Source organism: Neofelis nebulosa, chromosome 11 (assembly GCF_028018385.1).
Source record: "Neofelis nebulosa isolate mNeoNeb1 chromosome 11, mNeoNeb1.pri, whole genome shotgun sequence".
Classification (NCBI taxonomy): domain Eukaryota; kingdom Metazoa; phylum Chordata; class Mammalia; order Carnivora; family Felidae; genus Neofelis; species Neofelis nebulosa.
The window spans coordinates 38,466,764-38,489,949 of record NC_080792.1 but is presented as its reverse complement, the minus strand read 5'-3'; the positions used below and the strand labels follow the sequence as shown (position 1 = coordinate 38,489,949).

General features: G+C 41.3%; 1 protein-coding gene across 30 annotated transcripts in view; it reads left to right on the top strand.

The window, feature by feature from the left end:
• Positions 1-23,186, top strand: part of DTNA (dystrobrevin alpha) — a 359,115-nt gene that overhangs the window by 231,720 nt on the left and 104,209 nt on the right. For all 30 annotated transcript variants that reach the window (XR_009250990.1, XM_058692367.1, XM_058692382.1 and 27 more), the window contains one exon: positions 8,705-8,785. Coding sequence is in view for 29 of the 30 variants with exons in the window: in XM_058692367.1 (XP_058548350.1) it covers positions 8,705-8,785 (81 nt within the window). In the remaining variant the exon portion in view is untranslated. The remainder of the gene's footprint in view (positions 1-8,704; positions 8,786-23,186) is intronic.

Sequence of the window (23,186 nt, the reverse complement as noted above, 5' to 3'; positions counted from 1 at the left end):
TACCATAGAGTCTTAGACTGAAAGTCAGGAGCCACATACGTTATGGGCCAGTGGTTTGTCAGAAAAAGAAAACTATATTAACATTTAACATAACGAACCGGTAAAGCCTTGAAGGAAAGCTTTGAATTTATCCTTGTTACATTAAAGATGTACCAGCCAACACACTGCAAGAATTCTAAAAATGTGCTTATTTGATGCTTCTGTAAATACTCATGTGAGTTTAAGTCCCCTGTCACAGTTCCTCCTGGGGCAGTTCTACCTGGGGCAATTCCTGGCACAAATACATATGTCACAAATGTCTTCCGTGTTAAAGTTGTCTGAATCGAAGGATGATGGACATAAGTTTTGCAGCCACAGAAACAGAAAAGTTCTAAGTTTTTCAAGTGAGAGAAACAGGAAAACTGTGCATTCGTTCCCAAATTGTAACTTTATCTTTTCATAGAAACTTCTCAAGGTTGTCATGAATCGTGCACTTTATTAAATCGTTTTTTTTTTATTTTTTAAGTTTATTTATTTTGAGAGAGACAGTGTGAGTGGAGCACGGACAGAGAGAGAGAAAGGGAGAAAGAGAACACCAAGCAGACTCCTCACTGTCAGCGCAGAGCTCAACGCATGACCTGAGCCAAAACCAAGAGTCAGGTGCTTCACTGACTGAGCCACCCAGGCACCCCTTAAATCATTTTATGAGTTCTCCTGATTAGTGATCAGAATTGTTAAGCAAGCCACACAAAGATGTATCTTTTTTCCTTGAGTATGCTAAATAATAGACTCAGATGTTGGCCAAAAACAGGTAAACATATCTGACCTTAACAATGCTTTCGTAAGCATTATATTTAGATCAACACTAAGTAGGACATGACCACAGCAAGATTCTGCCAGATAAGACAACTGGCTGATTTCAAAGGGAAGAATTGATTTCGATAGGTAGATTGTCATACAAAAGAGAAAGGTGATCTCACTGAGAATGTGTGAAATAGTTGAAAAATAATATGGGTTACCCCAGCAACTCTCTCTGAGGGACTGCAAAAAACGTCAAGGAAGCTATTAACAGGGAAGACTGACCTCAGGCCTTGGAAAGTAAGTTCCTCCAAGAATCTGTGAGGGAGCTAAAAAAGAAGGAGGAAATTGTAAATCTGGTCAGCTGAGTATTTTCTAGAAATAATTATTTTTTAAACAGCAAAAGAAAGTGCCAAAGCGATTTTTGTTTCGGAAATTACAAATGCCAAAGAAAAATTGCATGTGAAGGTGTTAAGGCAGGGAAGACTTAATTCAAGACTATTGCAATGCAGTCAAGACTATTACACGAGAGAAGGGAGATTGAACTCAACTCCCTGGAAGGCAGGAGGGTTTTTAAATGCCAGAGTGAGCTAGTAGCGAGATACTGCTAAAGTCCTAAAGATTATTCGTGGGGAAGGTGATCAGTTGTGTTTGCCAGTTGTCCCAATCAGGAAGTTAAGCTTCTACCCTCCACAGAGACTGGGAGATCTGCTCCAATGATTACATTTCAAAGGTTTGGTTCCCAGGTCCTTAAGAAAGATATTTCTGGGATGTAAAACTGTCGAGAGGCTAGGAGATTACTTCTCAAAGGGGCAGACAGAGAATTTACAATGAAAAGTTTTCTAAAGTAAATGCTCTAAGAAAAGGAGCTCAGAGGCTTAGAGTCAGGAAGAAGCCTGTCTGAAATTTAGTCAGGCTCAGGGAAATGTTAAGGCATCTTAGCCTTACAAAGGCCAGAGAACAAAGGACGTAGGGAACAGAGAACAATAATTGATAAGAACAACTGGTAAGAAATTTAGGCAAATTCAGGTGATTTCAGCACGTATGCATTAAACATCTACTCTGAGCTCATAACCACAGGCCTCAGAAGCAAAAAGAAATGGCAAAGAACTGAAATTAAGGATAGCGTGGACTCACATATAAGCAAAAAAAGACTAGCCTTGTATTAAAAAAAAAAAAAAGCAAAACGAAACACTAACTCTATGGCCACCAACTTCGATTAAAGAAATTCTAGGCAGGTTGCCCTTAACCAAAAATTCCCTTCAGTATAATGCCCTAATTATCAGTTTATTTGGTACCTTAGATTAAAACTAAAAAGACTAGTTAAATGTAAATGTCATCCTCACCTTGGCTTTTCAGCCATCAAATAAGTTTGTCAGCTCAAATAAGTTTATCAGATTGGCTTTTAGCAGATTAAATTGTTCTTGGAATTAAATCACCTTCTCTGTTTTTCTGCTCTCAGAGGACATCACTCGGCCTTATATGACACTTACTTATGAACTTGTCAGTCATTGTTGTGAATGCTTCCTTAGGTAGCTTAAGGAAGGTAAACCATAGACCTCTACCTTCAAATCCATTCTCTTTAGATGCTGAATAAATGTTGGTTTAAAAGCCTACAGGGCACAGGATAGGTGGGTTTTAATCAGAGGAGAGTGATTGGAAGACATTCCTTCAGAATAAGGAAGGCTATCTAACAGGATAAGGAAGGGCCTGAGGAGAAATCACAATGATACCACTGGCCTCTGCACAGAGGAGGGATGGAAAATCAAAGGGAGGCAAGTGTAGGTACTTGGAAAACACCCGAATCCTTCAAAGGCAGATAGTTCTTTGGGAAGTGGACTACCAGTCAGCACGTGGCTAATGGGAATGGAACCTACAGCATGATTTTGCAATGCACACTGTGACTTTTAGGAAAATTGATTTCAAAAATTGAAAACAACGACACGAATGAGCCCGCTTCTATGAGCCCACCACACACACACCCCACTATAGGCCATGGTGGGTACAGGGACTATTTCCACTTGCTTCTTCCTTTCTCTTGCTCTTCAGCCTCTTTAAGATGTTAATACCATGGGTCACCATCCTGGAAATACTCTCTGATGTCACCACCCAAGTCTGGTCTCCTGCTGTTTTTGACCACTGCCGTTCTCTTTTTCTGTCTCTTAGCAGATCCCAGACACCCTGAAGCCAGATCATACCAAAGCTTTGTTCTTGAACAATTCCCTCCATATACAATTTTACTTTCTCTCAAGGCTTCACCTTTATTGTCATGGCTCCCAAGTTTCAAGGAGTCCTTCAAAACCACATCCATGTTCTCCTGAACCATCTTATCCAGAATAGTCAGCATATGAAGTCAGCATCCCTCCAGCCTTGCTTCCTCACTGTCAATGCTTCTACTAATGAAACAGCTTGAGGTGGGCTCACCATTTATTCCACTAACAGTGCCCATGGCTGTATGCAGAGTCTTCTCTTAGAAGAATATTCCCAGTCTTGGCCCAGTTAAGACAAATTGCTACATTTTATGTTTGTTGGTAATTCTGAGAATGTATTCCATAGTCAGGAGTTCCATATCTGTATCTCCAACTGCCGCTGATATCTCCACTTGGACATCCACAAGCATCTCAATCCATGTAAGCCCAAAACTGAACTCTTCATTCACGCACCTGCAAACCTATGCCTCCTGTTTGTACCTTGGCTCAGAGAGGGCCTCCCCACCCCACTAAGTGTCCTAAGAGAGAAATTTGACCATTATCCTTGACCCCCTAACTCCTTTACCTCTCTCTCACTCTCTCTCTACTTCACATACATACACACACACACACACACACACACAATCAGCAAGCATGGAAGGGTTCAGACATGGAATCTTCATAGGCTTCATCTTTATTCTGTAAATATTTGTTGAGCAAATTTGAAAAATGAATGAGATATTTAATTATCTTAATGACTTTATAAAAGGCTTTATAATGAGCTATCAAAACACGAAAGGCAAAATATACTTTAATTGTGTGAAACTATTTAGAATGTAATAAAACTAGGGGCACCTGGGTGGCTCAGTCGATTAAGTGTCAGACTTCAGCTCGGGTCATGATCTCATGGTTCATGGGTTCAAGCCCCACATCGGGCTCTTGCCGACAGCTCAGAGCCTAGAGTCTGCTTCAGATTCTGTCTCCCTCACTCTCTGCCCCTCCCCCATTCACACTGTGTCTGTCTCTCAAAAAAAAATTACAAAAATTTTAAAAATTATTAGAATGTAATAAAACTAAAGCCAAGAAGTAGGTAAGACAGGTTGGTTGGTTGGTTGGTTGGTTGGTTGGATACATAGATAGATGGACGAATGGAGGGAAAGAATGTAAGAGGTAGGAGGAAGGAAGAGAGGGAAAGAAGGAGGAAAGGAAGGACAGGGAGGAAGAGCAGAGAAAAATCTTGAAAGGGAGAACAAAAATAAAGGAAAAACAGGATTTGTAGGAGATAACAGTGTGATCAATCAGAATTTCTTAACTGCATCTTTGTTTTTGTCTTTATCACTTTCTTCCAAGTATGACGTGGATATGAGAGATTGGAAGACAAGATACAAGAGCATCAAATTGCCTTAAGTGGGTTAGCTTTAAATGTTCATTATGAAAAGTTTCAAATATATAAAGAAGTGGAGACAGTAATATTCATCTCTGCCCTTAATTATTTAGCCCCAGTCCCTTCTGTATAATTATGAAGCAAATCTAAGGTATTTAAATGAGTTGAATCTGCATGTTTTAAAGAATTATATCCCAGTGATACAATAATACAGGGAAAAATAATCATCCATTTTTTTCAGAAATAATGAGACCATTGCAAAAAAATTAAAAATAGGGAAATGCTATACTCATTTTTTATTAAGAAGGAAGAATATGAATTCCTGAGAGTCTAGGGTATGAACTTGTAGGTTTTATGGTAAGATGGATTCATTTTCAGGTCATGGAAAAAATATAGTGCTAATCCTAGACATTTCAACATGCTAAGAACAAGGATTGCTCTATTGACTTCTTTATGCATTTATTCAAATTCTTTTTTATAAAGGATTTAAGTCAGCTAATTTCCCTTTTTAATAAAGCTCCTAGACTGCTAGCTCAGGAAAACACTATAGCATAAAAATGAACCTTAATTCAACAAGATACTGACAAAGTCTCTTATGTTGTGCATGTGTTGGAGATGTGAATCAGTTTGCCATACAGTTAGGTTGATTTATAGGTGGTGTTGTGACCATATCTGCAGGAATAAGCAATGGGTCAATCAACTTGGAAGGCAGCCTCTAGTAGCATACTAGAAGAGTCTATGTGTGGCCCTGTTCAGGTGCTTGGTTTTAACCAATAATTTGGACACAGAAGACCTGCAACTACTCCCAGGGCAAACTACAAACTTACAGACTTTCAAGAAGAGACTACCCATGTAAAACTGAATTAAGTTTCTGGTTTATTGGAGGTGGGACAAATAAATATTTTAAACAAGGGGGATAAGCAGAATAAGAGCCTGTGCAGCATGTCTCAGCTCAGCGTTTTTGGGTCCCAGAATCCAGATGGATCCTGTGGTTGCCACTTACATGGTCTGTGCAAGGTGCATCCCCTTTGAACTTCAGCCAGGAGGAACTTATACAAATAGGAAACATCAAGAGACCCTCAGACCCCTTCCTGATTCTTGAACAAAAAGAAGGTCAGTTAAGTCCACATCATGATAGGGCAGGGGAGAACAGTCAGTGCACTCCCGTCCCTAAGCATCATCATTACTACATGTAGGAGAGGTGCACCTTTGCCAAATTGCCCCTAGAGCCTCTATGAGAGGGAGGTGCAGAGGAGCTAGTATTTCTGTCCTCAGAGGATAAAGTTTTGCTGGAACTAAGACATTTAATTGTCTGCTGCATCACAGCCCTTTTATACCTGCGGATTATCATTATTCTTAAAGAACTCACGTAACTAATCTATGTCCCTAATGTCTTCTTTTAAAGGATTATTTTCAGATATTGAGACTCTCTTGACTGTTGAGCCAAGCTCAGCATCAGTAAAAGTACATCCTCATCAGGGGAAAAGGCAGATTTAGTGTTCAGGTATTTCTGATAGTCTCTCTGTCTCTGGTTATCCAGAACCCTAGAGAATTAAGTTTCTAAATGAGCCTCTCAGATTTGCAGAGGACACAAAACTGGGAAGGCCCTTGGAAATGCCAGTGGCAAAATCAAAATTTTTAAAACTATCAGAACAATTACAAGCATGAGATAAAAATTAAAAGAAACTAACCAGATAAATATGAAGTCCTATCTTCAGCCTCCAAATAAGCATTTAAGTAGAAAATAGAAAAGATGTGATCATATGTAAATACATATGATTTTTTTCAGGTTTTTAATGAAAAGAACTAGAGGAACGAGCCATTTATTTTTTAAAATTGCATTCGTGGGGTGCCTGGGTGGCTCAGTCAGTTGAGCGTCCCAGCTCTTGATTTTGGCTCAGGTCATGAACCCGAGGTCTTGGGATCGAGCCCAACATCAGGCTCCGTGTTGAGCATGGAGCCTGCTTAAAATTCTCTCTCTCTGTGTCTGTCTGTCTCTCTCTCCTTCAGCCCCTCTCTCCCATTTTCTCTCTCTCTCTCTGTAAAATAAAAAAAAAAAATTAATTGCATTCATAATTGTCCCTATCAAAACTGGTCATGATTGCTTTCTATATATTCTATACAGAGGAGGCAAATTTGGGTTAATTTTGTATATCTCACTTCAATGAGATATGAGCCAGCCATAGAGCAGAAGGACCAGAATGGATGAAGGTCTCAAAACTGTCTGATGATAATAGAGAATAATGATAGCAACATCCACGTATTGAAGCCCTATTGTAGGCCTCACTCTGTGATAGACATTGTGCTTGCAATGGTTATGGAGTTGAACCGCTCCAATGTCAAAAGGTCAAGAGGTTATGTCCCCCGCCAAACTTTAAACTCCTCAACGGCAGGGGCTTTTCTACATAGCCTTCAGATGGTAATGATGATGCTAATCAAGGTGCTTCCCAATGTGTGAGAAATAAATTATCAAGTGGCTAGAAGCAAAGCTTCTGTGTCTCCAGAAGGGAAATCACATCAAGTGGATTGAACTTATCAGGAGGCAAATTAAAGCTCAAACATAAAAAAGAAATTTCTATCACTTATTGTTGCTAAGGAAATGTACAGGAAACCTTTTTAGGAGTCCCACCTGCTAGTAGGTGCTCACTATATACAAGCTTCAGAGGTTACCAGCTGGTAAAGCTGATGCTGTTATCTCCATATACATGAAGAAATCAGAGACCAAGTAAAAACTTGTCAAAGTTCACATAACTGGGAAATGACAGATTAAGGTTTACTGACTCTAAAGCTCATTTATTTTCACAAGTGATAATCATTCCTGTCATTGGAAATAATCTTCTATGGCCATTGTCTACCTGTCCCTAAACGGAGAACATTCTCCGTTTAGGAGAATTCCTGCACTGGGTGAGGGTTAAGCCCTCTCTCTTTGGTTCTTCAGGAACTCAGTATCAATGAGCCTGTTTGTCAAGTAATAAACTCTCATAAGAATGAATGTTTAATGATCTGCCTCATAAAACTATAAAGCAATAGGAGTATTGGTATCATTTGTGAATGAATCTAAAGAGATCAGTTTGAATCAAGGGAATGTTGATGCTCTCAGTGCAGGACACATGCTAATTCATCCCGAGTTTGATTAGAAAAGCACTTAATTGGCCTCCCAATATAATTACTTCTAGGCCAGCTCATTTACTTGCTGCCCTATTATATTTTGAAGCATTCGTGTAGCACTTTTACTGGTGAAGTTCAATATATGTCAAAAATAGCTCTCTGCCTTTATATCTGTTATGAACCATAAACAGGGCTTAACGAATGCCAAATATTGAGAAGCAGAAAAGAACAGACATTTGTTGAAAGTCTGCTTTGTCTTAGACACAGTCTAGAGATGAGCCCATTCAGAGAAGGGTGGGAGGATCACCAGGATCTCTGGTGTGAATGGGACAAAGAGCCCATCTGCAGGGCATTGTGTGGAGACTCGCCCAAGCCAGGCAGAGGTCCTGGGTAGAGGGTGGTGGGAAATACCGTTCGGTAGGTGGCATGGGAAGAGCTTGGATTCTGAGCAGAACATTCAGACCTGGTGCTGTGAGCATCAGAAACCATGCTGGATTCTTGAGAGGAAGAGTAGAATGAGGAAAGTAGTTGAAGAATATGGGGAACACGTACTTCCATGTTAGAGAGGAAATGGAAGCTCCGGTATAAAAAAGAGTAGTGGTTGTTTTTAGAAAGTCTCCTGTGAGGTTGACAGGCAGGCTTGCAGGATAGACCCTAGTAATACTAATGAATACTTACACAGCTCGAACTACGTGCCAGGCAGTGCCCTCTGTGCTTAATTATAGTCACTCATGTATCCTCATAATTCTGTAAAATAATTAGTAGTAGTATCATCACCCCCATCTTCCAGATGAGAAAACTGAGGTTTCTAAAAGCAATTAGTCACACAGCAAAGAGGCCCAGCTTTCAGCGAGTACTCACCTCACAGCCGTATTCTGATGACCAATCACCGCGCATCTAAAATGGTTATTGGATGATAGTGCTGTCATCTTGCTGGTTAAGTCACAGCTTGACTAGATTGTTCTCAGAAGCGGCAGACACCGCAGGGCTGAGGCTGTGTTCCTTGGCCCACAAACATGGTTGACAACCTCATCTCCCGTGTTGGATAGTTGTGTTCTTTTCCCCTAGTATTTGAGGGGTGTGAGGCCAGACCTTTTCAAGTCTTAAAGTCGTGTTTGTGTTCTAATAAAAGTAAAAATCAAATGAAGTGAATGGGTTATATCTGCAGTTGCTTTCTTTGTAAATATTATAAATCCCTTTCCACACACATGGCATACCATATGTGTACGTTTCTCCCCCCCACCAGGGGCTCAAGATCTGGACCGTATCCGACTCTCCACCTACAGAACAGCATGCAAGCTTAGGTTTGTGCAGAAGAAATGCAACTGTAAGTATGCCAGTTGTTTGGACTAATTACCCTCATGAATCCTACCGTTTACATTTGTTATAGTTTATTAAAACTGTTTTTCTCCTAAGTGTTGATAAAAAAATATGTTTACACAACAATAAAGAGTACTGTGATACGCAGAAGGTAGAGAGACTATTCATAAATAATTCTGAAGGCTGAATTGCTCTTAACTGCTGAAGTATTGAAATGGATAAGCCTCTAGATGTGTCCAGCTTCCTGTCCTTGGAATGGTTTAAATCTGGGTGGATATTTTTCTTCTCTTCCGTAGCCTTGGTAGTTAGTGTCGATGCTGTGCCATCAAAATGGCTTCCAAGAACTTTATAAAATACCGAATATGAAGTCCTCTTTGTATTTGTGTGTCCTTTGCAAGTATAGGAGAATGTTTGCAAGCTCCTGGAAAACATAGAATTTTCTTTGTGAAGCTACAAAATTAGCACTTTGTTTCAGAGTATTGACTACATTTGCCTGCATCAGACAACAGGAAGAGAAGAGGCAGTAATATTTTAAGAAACAAAGGGACTTGCTTCATCTTTTTCCCAAATTTTAAAATGTCAGCGGCCAGCTAGATCACTAATCACAGCGAGCCCTTTACATCTTCTGCTGCACCGTCGCTTCCATCATATCACACCCCATCCATTTTCTGTTGGAGAGAAAAATGGCCTCATATTTCCTGTACATGAACTTACTCTTTTCTTTTTGTAAACTGTCTGCTATAAAAATTAATAACTGTTCTTATTTTCTAATTAGTACTGAATGGATTAGAAATATGAAAACCATAATGTTCCCCTGAGTACATACACAGTTTTGAATAAGTGGCCTAGGGATTACGAACATTGAATGTAGAAACCAGCCGTTTCCACACCTCTACCCTCCCCGAGTCTCTAGCAGGTGTTTCTTGGGGGCCCGGGGCAGGCCAGCCCCAGCCCCAGGCTTCCTGGCTTACAGCAAATTGTTACTAATGGCGTGGGCAATGTGTATTTGGTCTTCAAGTTGCTTGCCTACAGCTTATTCCTCAGCCTCAGTGGCTGGACACGGGGCTGAAGTTTGGGGCAGGATGACAAAGGAGTAAAAACAGATCAGCAAAATACCGAAGATATGTTTGACTCCTTTCAGGAAGCTAAACCAATAAAAAAAAAAAGTGGGGAGGCAATGAGAAGAACACTGCACACTACAGATGGAGGAAGGAATTTGTGGATGTCCTTGCAGCCCTGGGCACTGATGAGTCTATAAAAAGTCTTTTGAGGACAAGGAAGAGGCTCACATTAAAGAAAAGCTTTTCTCCCCCCACCTCCCCAACCCCGCCACCCATATTAAAACACAAGGAAAAATCTCCGTGTTTTCGGCAATGAAAAAGTGATAGAATCCTCCCACGTGATTTCCTCATTACCACTCAGTGGTCCTTAAAATAGAAGGGTGAGGAGAAGGAGCAGGGACAAGAATTCTGTCCTCAGAGCTTTGCCAAGCAGAGTTTCCTCAGGTCTTTCAGCAGAGACGGGAAATTGCAAAAAGGTATTACAAAATCATAGGGGTGAACTAAAAAGTAAGTAATAAAGAGAAGGAAGGAAAGAAGGAAGGAAGGGAGGAAGGAAGGAAGGTGAGGGAGGGAGAGGGGGATGGGAGGGAGGGAGAGAGAGAAGAAAAAAAGAATCAGTGATTTGACAACCACCCCTGCAGCCAACATCACAAAGGCCCTAACTGGCTCCTGCCACCCCGGGGTGACATTGCTTTCCTGCTGCTCTCAGGTCATGGCCCTTTCTCATTCCTGGGGCATCTCCTTTTCCTCTTCCTATTCTTTTCTGGTCTTCATCCTTATCCTGCATCCAGCATCATGTCATTGTCACATTGATCTCGGGGAAAACAGTGCTAGTCCATCCCTGGGTGGAAATAGAACTTTCATACCTGCCCAGTTGACTCTCAGTGCACCCATTCATTTACCTTTTAATTTAGAAAGCTTATGACGAGATCCTCCTGTGTGTTCAGCACCATGCTTAGGTGCCCGGGATGAAGCAATGTGAGTAAGACACGCTCTCTGCCTTAAAGTTGCCCCAAGTCTAACTGGGTGGATGGAATTTTAAACAGACTCCTAACGCAGTGTGGAAGTGTAATGGTAGGGATATGTGTGCAGTGTTGTGGGAGCACCAGGGAAGCAGTGCCCTACCTGGGTGTGAGGGCCAGTAAGAGGAGTTCCCTGCAGAGGGAGACATCTAGCCTGATTCTTAAAGAGTTAGTGGACATTACACAGGGAAGTGTTATGCCTGACAAACTTCATCTATTTTAAGATGAGGAAAAAATTACGTTCTATACAAACTATACAAAACTAAGGCTTAAGGAAGAGAAATGAGCAGGTTTTGGATGCTAAATGAAGCTGCTTTATAAAATCATTTCCACCTTGAGCAGAAGCGTTACATGCACATACAATATGTGTTTGCTGAGTTTTCCTTCCTGACAATAAATATAACAGTCGTGATCTTGAGGGGCTTGCAAAATGCTAATGCAGCTGAGTCTGTTTTATCTTAAAGGTAGAGCCTTCTTTTTTTTTTTTTTTTTTTCAAAGTTTTTTTATTTATTTTTTTTGGGACAGAGAGAGACAGAGCATGAACGGGGGAGGGGCAGAGAGAGAGAGGGAGACACAGAATCGGAAACAGGCTCCAGGCTCCGAGCCATCAGCCCAGAGCCTGACGCGGGGCTCGAACTCATGGACCGCGAGATCGTGACCTGGCTGAAGTCGGACGCTTAACCGACTGCGCCACCCAGGCGCCCCGGTAGAGCCTTCTTTTTAAGATAACCAGGACCTGATGTTTATGTGACATAATATCAGTCAACGTTGAACCTACCCCCCTTAGAGGAAGGTCATTTTAGTCTGCAATAAAACATAATCCACCATAAATAATTGTAGTTTGTAATGGAGTTTTACTCTACAATGAAAGCAATAAGAACAAAAAGTCCAGGTAGTGTGTTTGTAAGTACATTGCTTTATTGGAAATTCTTACATAGCATTTACTTCGTAGAAATCAATGGACTTTAATGGAGAACAGGTTATTTTTCAGTCCAGACCTTATTTACAGGTAAAATTGATTTTGTATATTAACAAAACTAAACTTACAAGCTACATAATAGAGGTGAAAAACATAAAAACTGACACTTGTAAAGTCATCGCCTACAAAAAAATATTGTCTGGATATAGACTTTTAAGAGATTTGTTTTCTATCTGATTTCAGATATCAGAAGGGTTAGTTAATTCCCTGTATTTCTGTCCCCACAGCCCTTGCCTACTCTCTTTATGGTTTCCCATATAGAGCACTGATTCCTATCACCACCATTCATGTTCATTCCCTTTAATACAATTCCTGATGGATGCTGAGAATAACTGGTTCCCAGGATTCTAAAAAGCCTCCATTATAAAAGGCTAGGAAACTGTAGCCTGTGCACTAAATGCAACCCTAACTTTTGTATAGATTGTGAAATAGGAGTTTTTACAGATGAATATTTTTAATAATTTTAGAATACGGAATGCTACTTATAATCCCTGTTAAGCAAAATGTTATCCCTCCCCACAAAAATTCCAGTCTTCTCATTGGCAGACAAGCATTAAAAAAAAAATCACACTCCATTATTATATTTTTAATTTCATCATTGTATAAATTTTTCTCTTATTATATATATGCCATCGTAAAATCTACATAATATTACTATGTAATACAGTAGTGCCCCATTGTCCACACACACACAAAAGATATTTACCAACCTCTGTTATAAAAGAAAAATTGTGGGGCACCTGGGTGACTCAGTCGGTTGAGCAGCCGACTTTGGTTCAGATCATAATCTCACAGTTGATGAGTTCAAGCCCCACATCGGGCTCTGTGCTGACAGCTCAGAGCCTGGAGCCTGCTTCAGAGTCTGTGTCTCCCTCTCTCTCTGCCCTTCCACTGCTCGTGCTGTGTGTGTGTGTGTGTGTGTGTGTGTGTGTGCGTGCGTGGCTGTGTGTGTGTGTCTCAAAAAAAAACCATCAAAAAGAAAACAAAAATTGTGAGAAGCCATCTTTTCTGTTTTCTTTTTCTCCTTTTTCAAGTTTATTTATTTTTGAGAGAGACAGAGACAGCATGAGCAGGGGAGGGGCAGAGAGAAAGGGAGAGAGAGAGAATCCTAAGCAGGCTCCACGCTAGCACAGAGCCCAATGCAGGGCTCAAACTCACAAACCATGAGATCATGACCTGAGCCAAAACCAAGAGCTGGACACTTAACTGACTGAGCCACCCAGGTGCCCTATCTTTTCTTTTTTCAAGCAGAAGATTCTTTATTCCTTCAACTTTCCTCCATGGGATCTATTTTTAAGTCAGCTTCTTTCCCTTACCCTTCATCTTTGCACACTGTCATACCCTCCCTCCCCGTGCCATGACTAGCACATTCCCTAATGGAACAAAGGAATTTGTACCCCTAAAAATTAGGTGGCAGCAAGTTGGCAATCTTATTTTCTAGGAGGAATAGGACTGAATGGAGAATATGCATACTATTCCTAATACTGCTTTCTAATCAACAGCCTTCTCTTTAACTTCTGGGTTTCCTAAGAACTTTCCACAAAAATAAATACCCTATATGCCATGTAGGCATAAGGATGTGTGAAATGGCAACATTCTCAGCCTTTGTTTTAAACAAATAACTATTTTCTGCCAGAACATTATTTCCTCGGTCAGCGCTGACATGGTTAATGATCCAGATACCCTGTAATGTCAGCAGATCATTTTTCAGAAATTACTTTGGAGTCAATGGAACGCAGCCTTAAGTTCATGAACAATAAAAGAGAATGAGAGAAATAAATCAGAAATCTCAAATCCCTCCTGTTTAATAGTAGAAACAAAAGTACGGAGGCACTTTCCTTTAGTTCTTCTGGTCACAGTCTGAATTTTCCTTTTGTCACTCATATCAGCTAAAATTTAATTAAAGTTTCGCTTAAAAGGGAAAGAGGAAAGGTATATATTAGTATCTGAGCTTTCAGAGCTTCTCAAATGTCTTCCCTCTAATAAAAGAAACATTTTTATAAGTATTCTTCATCTGGTTATAATTTAAAGTTAGAACACATGCTTTGCCTTTAATAGCTCTAAATTTCTTTCAGGGTTTCTAGAACAACAACAACAACAAAAAATGCAGACATCGGTTTGCATTTGTGAAATTAACCCATGTGAGTGCTATATATGTGGTGTGTCCTGAATAAATATTCTTCTATGAGTGAATGAGTATGCTTCACTAGATTCACTTTTCACCAGCCAACTGACTAGTCTTATGCTTCAGGAGTAGGCTTTACATATGTTTTTAGAAATAAATACTAATACCCCATTCGTTTTTCTTTGATTGGGTGTGCTAGCATATTCTTCCTCCCTGCCATATTCTTAAGTATGTGGGATTTTGGTGGCCTGTACCAGTTTTCTATCATTACGTAACAAATTACCCCATACTTAGCAACTTAATACAACACACATTTATTATCTTACTCGTTCCACTTTCCGTAGGTCAGAAATCAAACACAGCCTAGGGTCTCACAGGGTCTGTGGCTCTCTTCTGAGTGAACTGGCTGTTGGCAGAATTCATTTCCTTATGGTTGAAGGATTGAGGTCTCCACTCCTGTGGACAGTCAGCTGGGGACCATTCCCAGCAGGCTACAAGCCGCCTGCCTTCCCTGCCACGTGTCTCCATAGATGTTTGCTTCTACTTCAATGCTAGGTAGAGTGGGTCTCTCTGACTTCCTCCTCTGGGATCAGCCAGAGAAAATGCTCCTCTTTTACAAGACTTATGGGTGCGCCTGAGTGGCTCAGTCCATTAAGCGTCCGACTCTTGATTTCAGTTCAGGTGTTGATCTCCTGGTTCATGAGTTTGAGCCCCGTTTCGGGCTCTGCACTGACAACACAGAGCCTCTTTCAGATCCTGTGTCTCTCTCTCTCTATGCCCAGATCACACGATCTCATCTCTTTCTCTCTCTCTCTCTCTCTCTCTCTCTCTCTCTCTCTCTATCTCTCTCTCTCAAAAATAAACATTAAAAATAATAATAAAAAAATAAAAGACTCAAGTGATTAGGTCAGGCTCACCCAGAAGATCTCCCTATCTTAAGGTCAACTGATTTGAGACCTTAATTACATCTGCAAAATCCCTTCACAGCAGTACCTGAATTAGCATTTGCTTAAACAATGGAGAAGGTATATCAACACTGAGGACCAGGAATCTTGTCCAGGGAGGTATGAAGAGGAAGGGGGCATCTTAGGGTTCTGCCTACCACACTGCCCAAGATCATGGACTTTTCTGCTTTCCAGGTAATGACATAGACAGCCTTGGGTGAAAAACCAAAGTTCAAAGTAAAATCTCAAGCAATAGGAACAGATCCCAAAAGAGGTATGTCTGAAGGCGAGAGATAGGACTCTTTCCTGTCAAAGAGTCACAAGGAAGAGCAGGAATGTTCAATTAGGGAAATAAGTGGCAGATGGCAAAACCTTGGAGCATAATGATCTGTGTTCCAAGCGATTTTGATACATATTTTCATTCTTGGTGAAATTCTTTCTAGACACTTGTTTAGAATAAAGAGAAGGACATTGCGCTAGAATACTACATTCCTAAAAGTTCCCTGGGGCGAAGCTGGTGGGGACAGCAGAACATAAGACCATTCAAGATGCCTGTGTGATATGGCAGTGGAGAACCAGCCCCTCTCCAGGCACCCTGCACGGAGGAACCTGCCCCTTTCCAGGCACCCTGGATGAAGACCCAGCTTCTTTCCGGGCACCCTGGACCTATGGCAGAGTCATTTCCTCTTAACTAGAGCACACTTCTGGTAGACACAAAGCTATGCCTTTAAGCTTCTGGTGCATGTGATATGGGTCTAATTAAAGCAGCTTCTTCCCTTTCTGCCGCTTCTGCATTATACCAGGAAATCAGGACAACCTAACACTTTTGTGCTAGCAGTTTAGGAAAGAACCTTATCTTTAAATGCCCCAGCCCGTTGGGAAAGAGTGATGCACGCACAGGAATGCCTTTCAAGCTTCCCAGGCCCATCCAGCAAGTAAGACTCAATGGCCTTCCCTTATGGTCTGCCAAGCTGTGTTCATGGGCACCTACTGGATCAGCCCAGAGCCAGTGAGCAATGAAGGGCCCGCCAGAGGGTGCTGTCCCACAGCCTGGCTCCCAGGACCTTGGGGGCTCTGGTAAACACTAAGATGAAACCAAAGACAGTCAGGAGGACAAGGATAGAATAGTGGCCACTCCCACATAACCACACCTGTGATCCATGACAACTAAACCAAGGAGGTTGTGTTCACATTTTGTTGGTGTTACCAGCAGTCACTCATTTATTTACTCACCCAACAAATGTGGACTGAGGTGTACTGCATGCCAAGCATTATTCTAGACCATGGGGGAGAAGTATGATAATATTCCTTAGTGTATAAATTAGTATTAGAAGAGTATTAGAAGAACGTCAAGTTTAGAATCTAATGATATGGTCTATTTTTTAGAAATCGTCAGATTTTGTGAGTATCAAATAGTAGATAGCTGTAAAACTTCGCTATGTAAGCTTATATCTAGCCTGTCAGCCCCCTGAGCAAACTGTCATTTTCTGAGGGAAAAAAAAATTACTTATAAGTGTGGTGGTTAAAGAAATCAAGTATATCTGTAGCTCTTGAAATAAATTGTCTAGCTATTTTTGATCATTCATGGTGTTGGGCTACGAATTCCACTTGACCTCCTTTTTAATCAGGAACGGTAAGGTTCTGTTCATTCCGGATGAGGAGAGCATAGCATTAAGAGATGTTAGGTGGATTCCCCTGAATAAACACCAGGTAAAATCATCTGAGAACTCAGCTTCTAACTTCCAAGTATTAGCCAAATGCCATGGTAAACAGAGAGCCTGTCCTGCAATGTTGGTCAAGCATATGGACCACTGAACCTGCTACAAAGCTAGTAATGCATCAGCCCTGAGCAGCTTAGTTTCTCAAGAATAATAAACCTCACTGTAAGATCAAGTATAATGCATTTTAATTCCCAAATCCAACACTGCTGAATAAGAAAGTGATGTCATATTGTGGGAAAGGGTAAGTGGACAAAAAGTTATGTTGACCACACAGAATCAGAATCTGTTTTTGAACATGGTCAGAATCACCATTTTCTTCTCATTTATTTTCTGAAAGGGTTCAACCAGTTATAGGGACTTGGCTAGAATCAGCGCATTAGCCCGTGTTTTCCGGAAAGCAGACTCCACAACAAGGCTTCTGTGGAAGCCTGCTCATTTGCCATTCCAGAGCAGAAGTGGAACGAGGGAGGAAAGCCAACAGACAATGCAGGAATTTCTAAGGAACCTTTTGAAAGGCCGCAGAACTCTCCAGCCAGGGGACACAAGGAGGAAGTACTAATCTAGCTGCTCTGTCCTGCATTGGTCAAGGGGGGCCTACAAGTGTTAATACCCCCATGCTTCTGGGTTACACTTGTGTGAGTGCTAGGCAGGTTCCAGGTGTTCCATTGAAGGTATGGAGCAAGGGCCTGAGGCCAGGTGCTGTCTGGTTGCAGCTGCCCTGAGCTGATCAAAGTCTGTGCCATGATGGTTCCTTCTGCAGGGGCTGGAGAAAAGGTGAGCCAAGGTTTTGAAAAGATACAAGAGAGGGGTCTGAAACATTGCCTCCTGTGTGTCTTGGTTTTCTGTGTTGGACATTTCCTCATTAGTGTTTTCTACTGCCTTTTAAAGATTTTTTTTCAAAAGATACATTTCTCAGGGCACTTGGGTGGCTCAGTCGGTTAAGCGTCCGCCTTCAACTCAAGTCATGATCTCGCAGTCCATGATTTCGAGCCCCACATCAGTCTCTGTGCTGACAGTTCAGAGCCTAGAGCCTGCTTCAGATCCTGTCTCCCTCTCTCTCTGCCCCTCCCAATCTCTGTCTCTCTCTCTCTCTCTCAAAAGTAAATAAACATTAGGGGTGCCTGCGTGGCTCAGTCGGTTAAGCATCTGACCTTGGCTCAGATTGTGATCTCGTGGTTCATGAGTTCAAGCCCCGCACTGGGCTTTGTGCTCACAGCTTGGAGCCTGGAGCCTGCTTTGGATTCTGTCTCTCTCTCTCTCTCTCTCTCTCTCTCTCTCTCTCTCTCTGCTCCTCCCCTGCTTGCACTCTGTCTCTGTCTCTCTCTCAAAAACAAATAAACATTAAAAAAAAAACCTTTAAAAATAAATAAATAAATAAATAAATAAATAAACATTAAAATATTTTTAAAAAATAAAATTAAATAAAAAATTTAAAAGGATACATTTCTCACGTTAACTTCACTCAAGATACCTGCAGACAATCTGTACTGCTGATTAGCCATCTAGAGATCTCTTCACCCCAAATGCTAACGTATCTCCCAAACAATTTTCCAAGCACTAGGAAACTGAATCATAACTATTTTCTGAATGGGTGAATCGAATGCATTTTCAATTTCTGTCCCATTTTTTACTCTTATTGCACAAAGACAATTATATACTTAAATGGTACAGAGTGAGTGCAGAAAAAAGTGACACTTCCCTGCCGATTGCCCCTTACCTGCTCTTCTGTGTCCCTGTGCACTTTGTTAGTGTTCATCATGGCCGCATTGGCACATGATGCAGGGTCACTGAGAGCAACTGAGAGCTATAAAGAAGAAGACTGTTCCTCATGGTTGCCAGCCTTGTGGGTGCTCTTTCTCTTGAAACGTGGCCTCTGGCATCTGAGATTCTGGCCATCTGTTCAAGTCATAGTGTGTAAGGAATAATGAAAGTCCTGTGGGAAGTCATGCTCAATGGGTCTCATTGAGCTTTCCTGACACGCTGCGGTAAAGGGAAAGCTTCTAGAGGTTATATGTAGGGTCTGGCAAACGGAGTAGACACTCTACCCCATTCCATTCACTAAGCATTAGTGAGCACCCGGTTTGAACAAGGCATTATGCAAGTAGCTCTGAGGAATACAAAGATGAACAAGACAGAGTACATGTCTTCAAGTTAGTATAATTTAGTGCTGTGGTTCTTAAACTTTTCTCCTCATGTATCTTTGGGAGAATTGATGAAAGCCGCAGATCCTTTCCCCCAAAAGCATACATGACCCTAACCATAAAATTTAGTTCATCATTTCAGAGACCCTCCTCTCTTCCAAAGTTCAGCCAAAGGCTTATCAAAAAAAGGTGGAGATGGACACCTGGGTGGCTCAGTCAATTGAGCGTCCAACTCTTGATTTCAGCTCAGGTCATGATCTCACAGTTCGTAGGTTCAAGCCCTGCATCAGGGCTTGTGTCTGACAGCGTGGAGCCTGCTTGGAATTCTTGCTCTCCCTCCCTCTCTCTCTCTTTTAAAATAAATAAATAAATATTTTTAAAAAGTGGAGGGAACAGCCTGTCCATTAATAACTGTGGGAAATTTAGTGTCGTGAATGATCTGATATATGACGTTATCCAGGAGCAACAAATGGGAGAGCATAGTTCCACATAAAGGTATTGGGGCCTCCTCAGGCACACATGTATGTAATGCTTTGAAAGACAGCCAAATGAAGAGTGCACCTGATGAGGAGTATAAAGCCAGTGCAAGAAAGCCAATGGCACATTCTGGAATTATAAGAAGCCCAACATGTCTGGGTCATAAGACTCTTGGAAAAAGCTGGAAATGAGTAGGAAATGAGGTTAAAGATTGGGAGACTGGAGTTCAAACATTGGTTTTCAAGCTTAGAAGCTTGGATTTTACTCGATAAGCAGTGGAGACTGGCAGAGCCAGAGCTGGGACTTACACCATTTCTTAGGGCAGATGGAAAAGGGCATACACTGGCGATGACTAAGTCTTACTGTAAAAATCTAAGTAGAAGGCAGTAAAAGCCCAAACTAGGGCACTACAGTGTAGGGAATGCTAAAGGGACATCGAAGAAACAAACCGTGTAGTGAAGGCTAAAATGACTACCCAGAGAGGAGATAAGATACTAAATCTTCCTGCTTCTAAAGTTATTAAATATATTCCGAACAAAGTTAAACGCTGGCAGTGAGAAATTAGTTATTGTTCAGATCTTTCTTTTCATTTACTTTCTCTTATTATTTTTACAATCATTGGTACAATACTTTGGAAAATAATAGGCTTAATAAATGCTTGCTCAATTGAATTTAGTTAAATTTAATTTACAGTATGACAGCTATTGAGCCAACAATTATTATACCTCATTTTGAATAATGACGCTGGTCTACAAACACAATTTAAGGAAAAACTGAATACTTTTTCCTAATAGGCAGTAGATGTACTCCCAGGGCCTTTGAGGATTGGCATGATATCCTATCTGATTTTACACCAAAAATATGTTGTAGGCCTTTTCTTGAAGCCCTTTCTATTCTGTCATGCACCTTCCCCAGGAAACTAAAAGTAAAACTAAAATGCGATCTTTGTAAGCTATGATGATTCTCTCCAAGGATCCTTAGCAAAGAGAACCATCTTGGTGATAAAGGTATACTGTGGGAGCAAGGAAGATGTTGACTTTGGAAGCATAAAATAATTTGGTGAGCTACTCAAATGCTGTTCAGATTCGTATTTTAGAAAGATGCAGCTCATGGCTCATGAATGGAAATCAAATACAAAACTTGTCTTTTATTAACATTTTCTTTCCCAACTCCATGTTTGGTCAAGGTGGCTAATATCTTCAGTGTAATCACATGAAAATGCATTTGTTGACCCTGGCAAAGCATGCAACTGAACTGAATTTCTCTTCCCTACTAGCGTTTTAAACACTATTTTGTCATGATCAAAGACCTGGTAGGACATAAAAATAAATTATTTATTTGAGAAAATCTTAACGACCGGCTAATTTGCACAAGGCTTTCTTGACCACAATTTTCCCGGGATTCTTGTGATACCTTTTATATGAATTCCCCTGGCTCAAGACATCCATTTCCTCTTCTTCCTGTCTCTTGTCTCGTTAAGTCATGCTCCCTTGCAGTGGTCCAAACATCCTCGCTCTTCAAAATCACCTAAGGAACAGCCAAAACCTGGGGATACCCTGGCCAAACTCCAGACCTGTGGAATCGGGGGCCACAGTTCGAGACGCACTCGCTGCTCCAAAGAGCACTTCGGATTTTCACCACTGGACTGGTTGGCTGTAGACGGGGATGGGAATTAGCTCACATTAGGTATTTTGAAAATGAAACTTAGTATGAAACTTCACGGGATGCAAATTCTCGATCTGTTTGCTCACTGAAAAATTAGACAAGTGTCAAATAATGAACAATAGGAAAGGTTACAAAGTGACAGACCCTGCTTCCCAGTACACTCAGCATGTAAACTCTACTGGCCCAGTCAGGTCAGTGCAAGACCTGGTTGCGCCTTCTTCCTTCATTGTTCTCTGCTCTCAGTCACTAGATCATCTTCTTCCCGGAGTATCCTCCCCAACTCATCTTTATGTGTCAGATCCTGCTGTGATTCAGAAACCAACTCGAGCCCTACCTCTTCCTCCTCTACACCTTTCCAAAGTTTCCAGCCTGCATAGCATCACTGTATTTTGAACTCCAGTAGTGTTTTGTTTTGTTTTGTTTTTTAATCTGTTCTATGGATGTGGCCCTTTGATGACAGAGTGTCTCATCCTGATGTTCGGTTAGGCCATCTGAACATGTCTCTGCCCGTGGGAATTACAATCCCAGGCTCTCGTATTTTGTTTAGTCCCCTCTAACATCAAGCATAACGTATCGTAGAATGTTTAAAATTACTGGTTGGATTTCATTTCTTTTCAAAACGTGATGGAATCTCATTTCTTGCTTCCTTTCCCAGCTCTGGATGTATAAGCATATGGCCGTCTCCCTCTGTATGTTAATGCCTGTATGTGCAATAGATGTATGATAAGTTAGTGACACGTTGACATATTCTTTTCTTCTCATGAGCTGAGGCTTTCTGAATTTCAAGATGAGTAGTTGATCTGGAAGTCAACTAAACTAGTCATCACTCTGGTACAGTCTCTTACAGATTTCTATCATCACACCTGTTAAGAGGAAAACAAACCTGAGGGGCACCTGGGTGGCTCAGTTAAGTGTCCAACTTCCGCTCAAGTCATGATCTCACGGCTCAGGAGTTTGAGCCCCACATTGGGCTCTGCGCTGACAGTTCAGAGCCTGGAGCCTGCTTTAGATTCTGTGTCTCCCTCTTTCTCTGCCTTTCCCCCACTCGCACTCTCTCTCTCTCTCTCTCAAAAATAAAGAAGAAATCTTATATTAAGGGACAAACATCTTTATCACTGACAAAGTGGAGCAAAGAATTGAAAGACTTGGGAGGTTATAGTTTTATCGGATTATGAAAGTAAATGTCAATGCCTGTTTTCTCTCAAAAATAAGAATAATGCCTAAACTATAGATGGTGCTTCAGAGTTTACTCTTTTCCATGTAATTTCTGTTGTGCCCCAGAACACCTATAAGAAAGTTTGATATTATTATTCCTGTTGTGCATGAAGAAACACTTGAATCCAAGTCCACGATCTCTAAGCCCATTTTTCTCTGTAAGAGAAACTAGATAGTTGTTGCCTACGCCATGCTCCTTGCTGGGTCCCTCTGTTCTCCACCACCTGTAAGTTCTGTGTGCTCAGGGACCTGCCTGTCTTCTTGACTCTAATTCTAGAATGCAGAAGAATACTGAAACATAATAAGGGCTGAATAAATACTTATGAATGAAGTTGTTAGTCTCTCTAATGGAAGGCTAAGATAGAAGGCTGGTTTTCGCCTGGCTGAGACAATGAGTTTGAAGAGGAACCTGAAGTTGTTCCTGACACTCACAAGGGGACATGTTCTTCTCTCCACCTCCTCGCACCCTGCCCATGTGGCAGTCTGACCCACATGGGAGGCTCCTCGAAAGCATTCTTACTTAAATCTAGTTGGCATTTCGAATACTGACTGAGACTTGGCATGTGAGAGCTGTCCTAGGAAAATCTCAATGCTTCCGTGTGTGCTCCTCTTAGTGCTAAGGGCATCAGAATTTTATTGGAAAACTAAGTGAATGGATCTCCATAATGAACTCTCCTATAAGCCTACAAACATATTTTAATAATCCACTATGTGAATGAACACAGTTCGACACTTCAAACCTGCAGTATAACCTAATCGGAAAAAGCACCTGAACTCGGTTCTCCTAATCTACAGAGTGGTCACAATGGGAAATTCCTGCTGGGGAATTTTCCTGAAAGTCAGGAAACTTAGATCTGGGGAGGGAAGAATTGGTTTCAGGAGAAAGAACCTACCCCCTTTGCGATGGGGTTTGATGAGTAAGTCAACATCAGAATTCTCCCTGCTTGCACCTGCTTGTCTCAGAGATTGGAAACCGAATCCTAACAAAGCCTCAGACAACAGTTACCGTCACTTTAAGTAAGGTGGGTGGGGGTTGAGAGGGTATGTGCATGAGCGT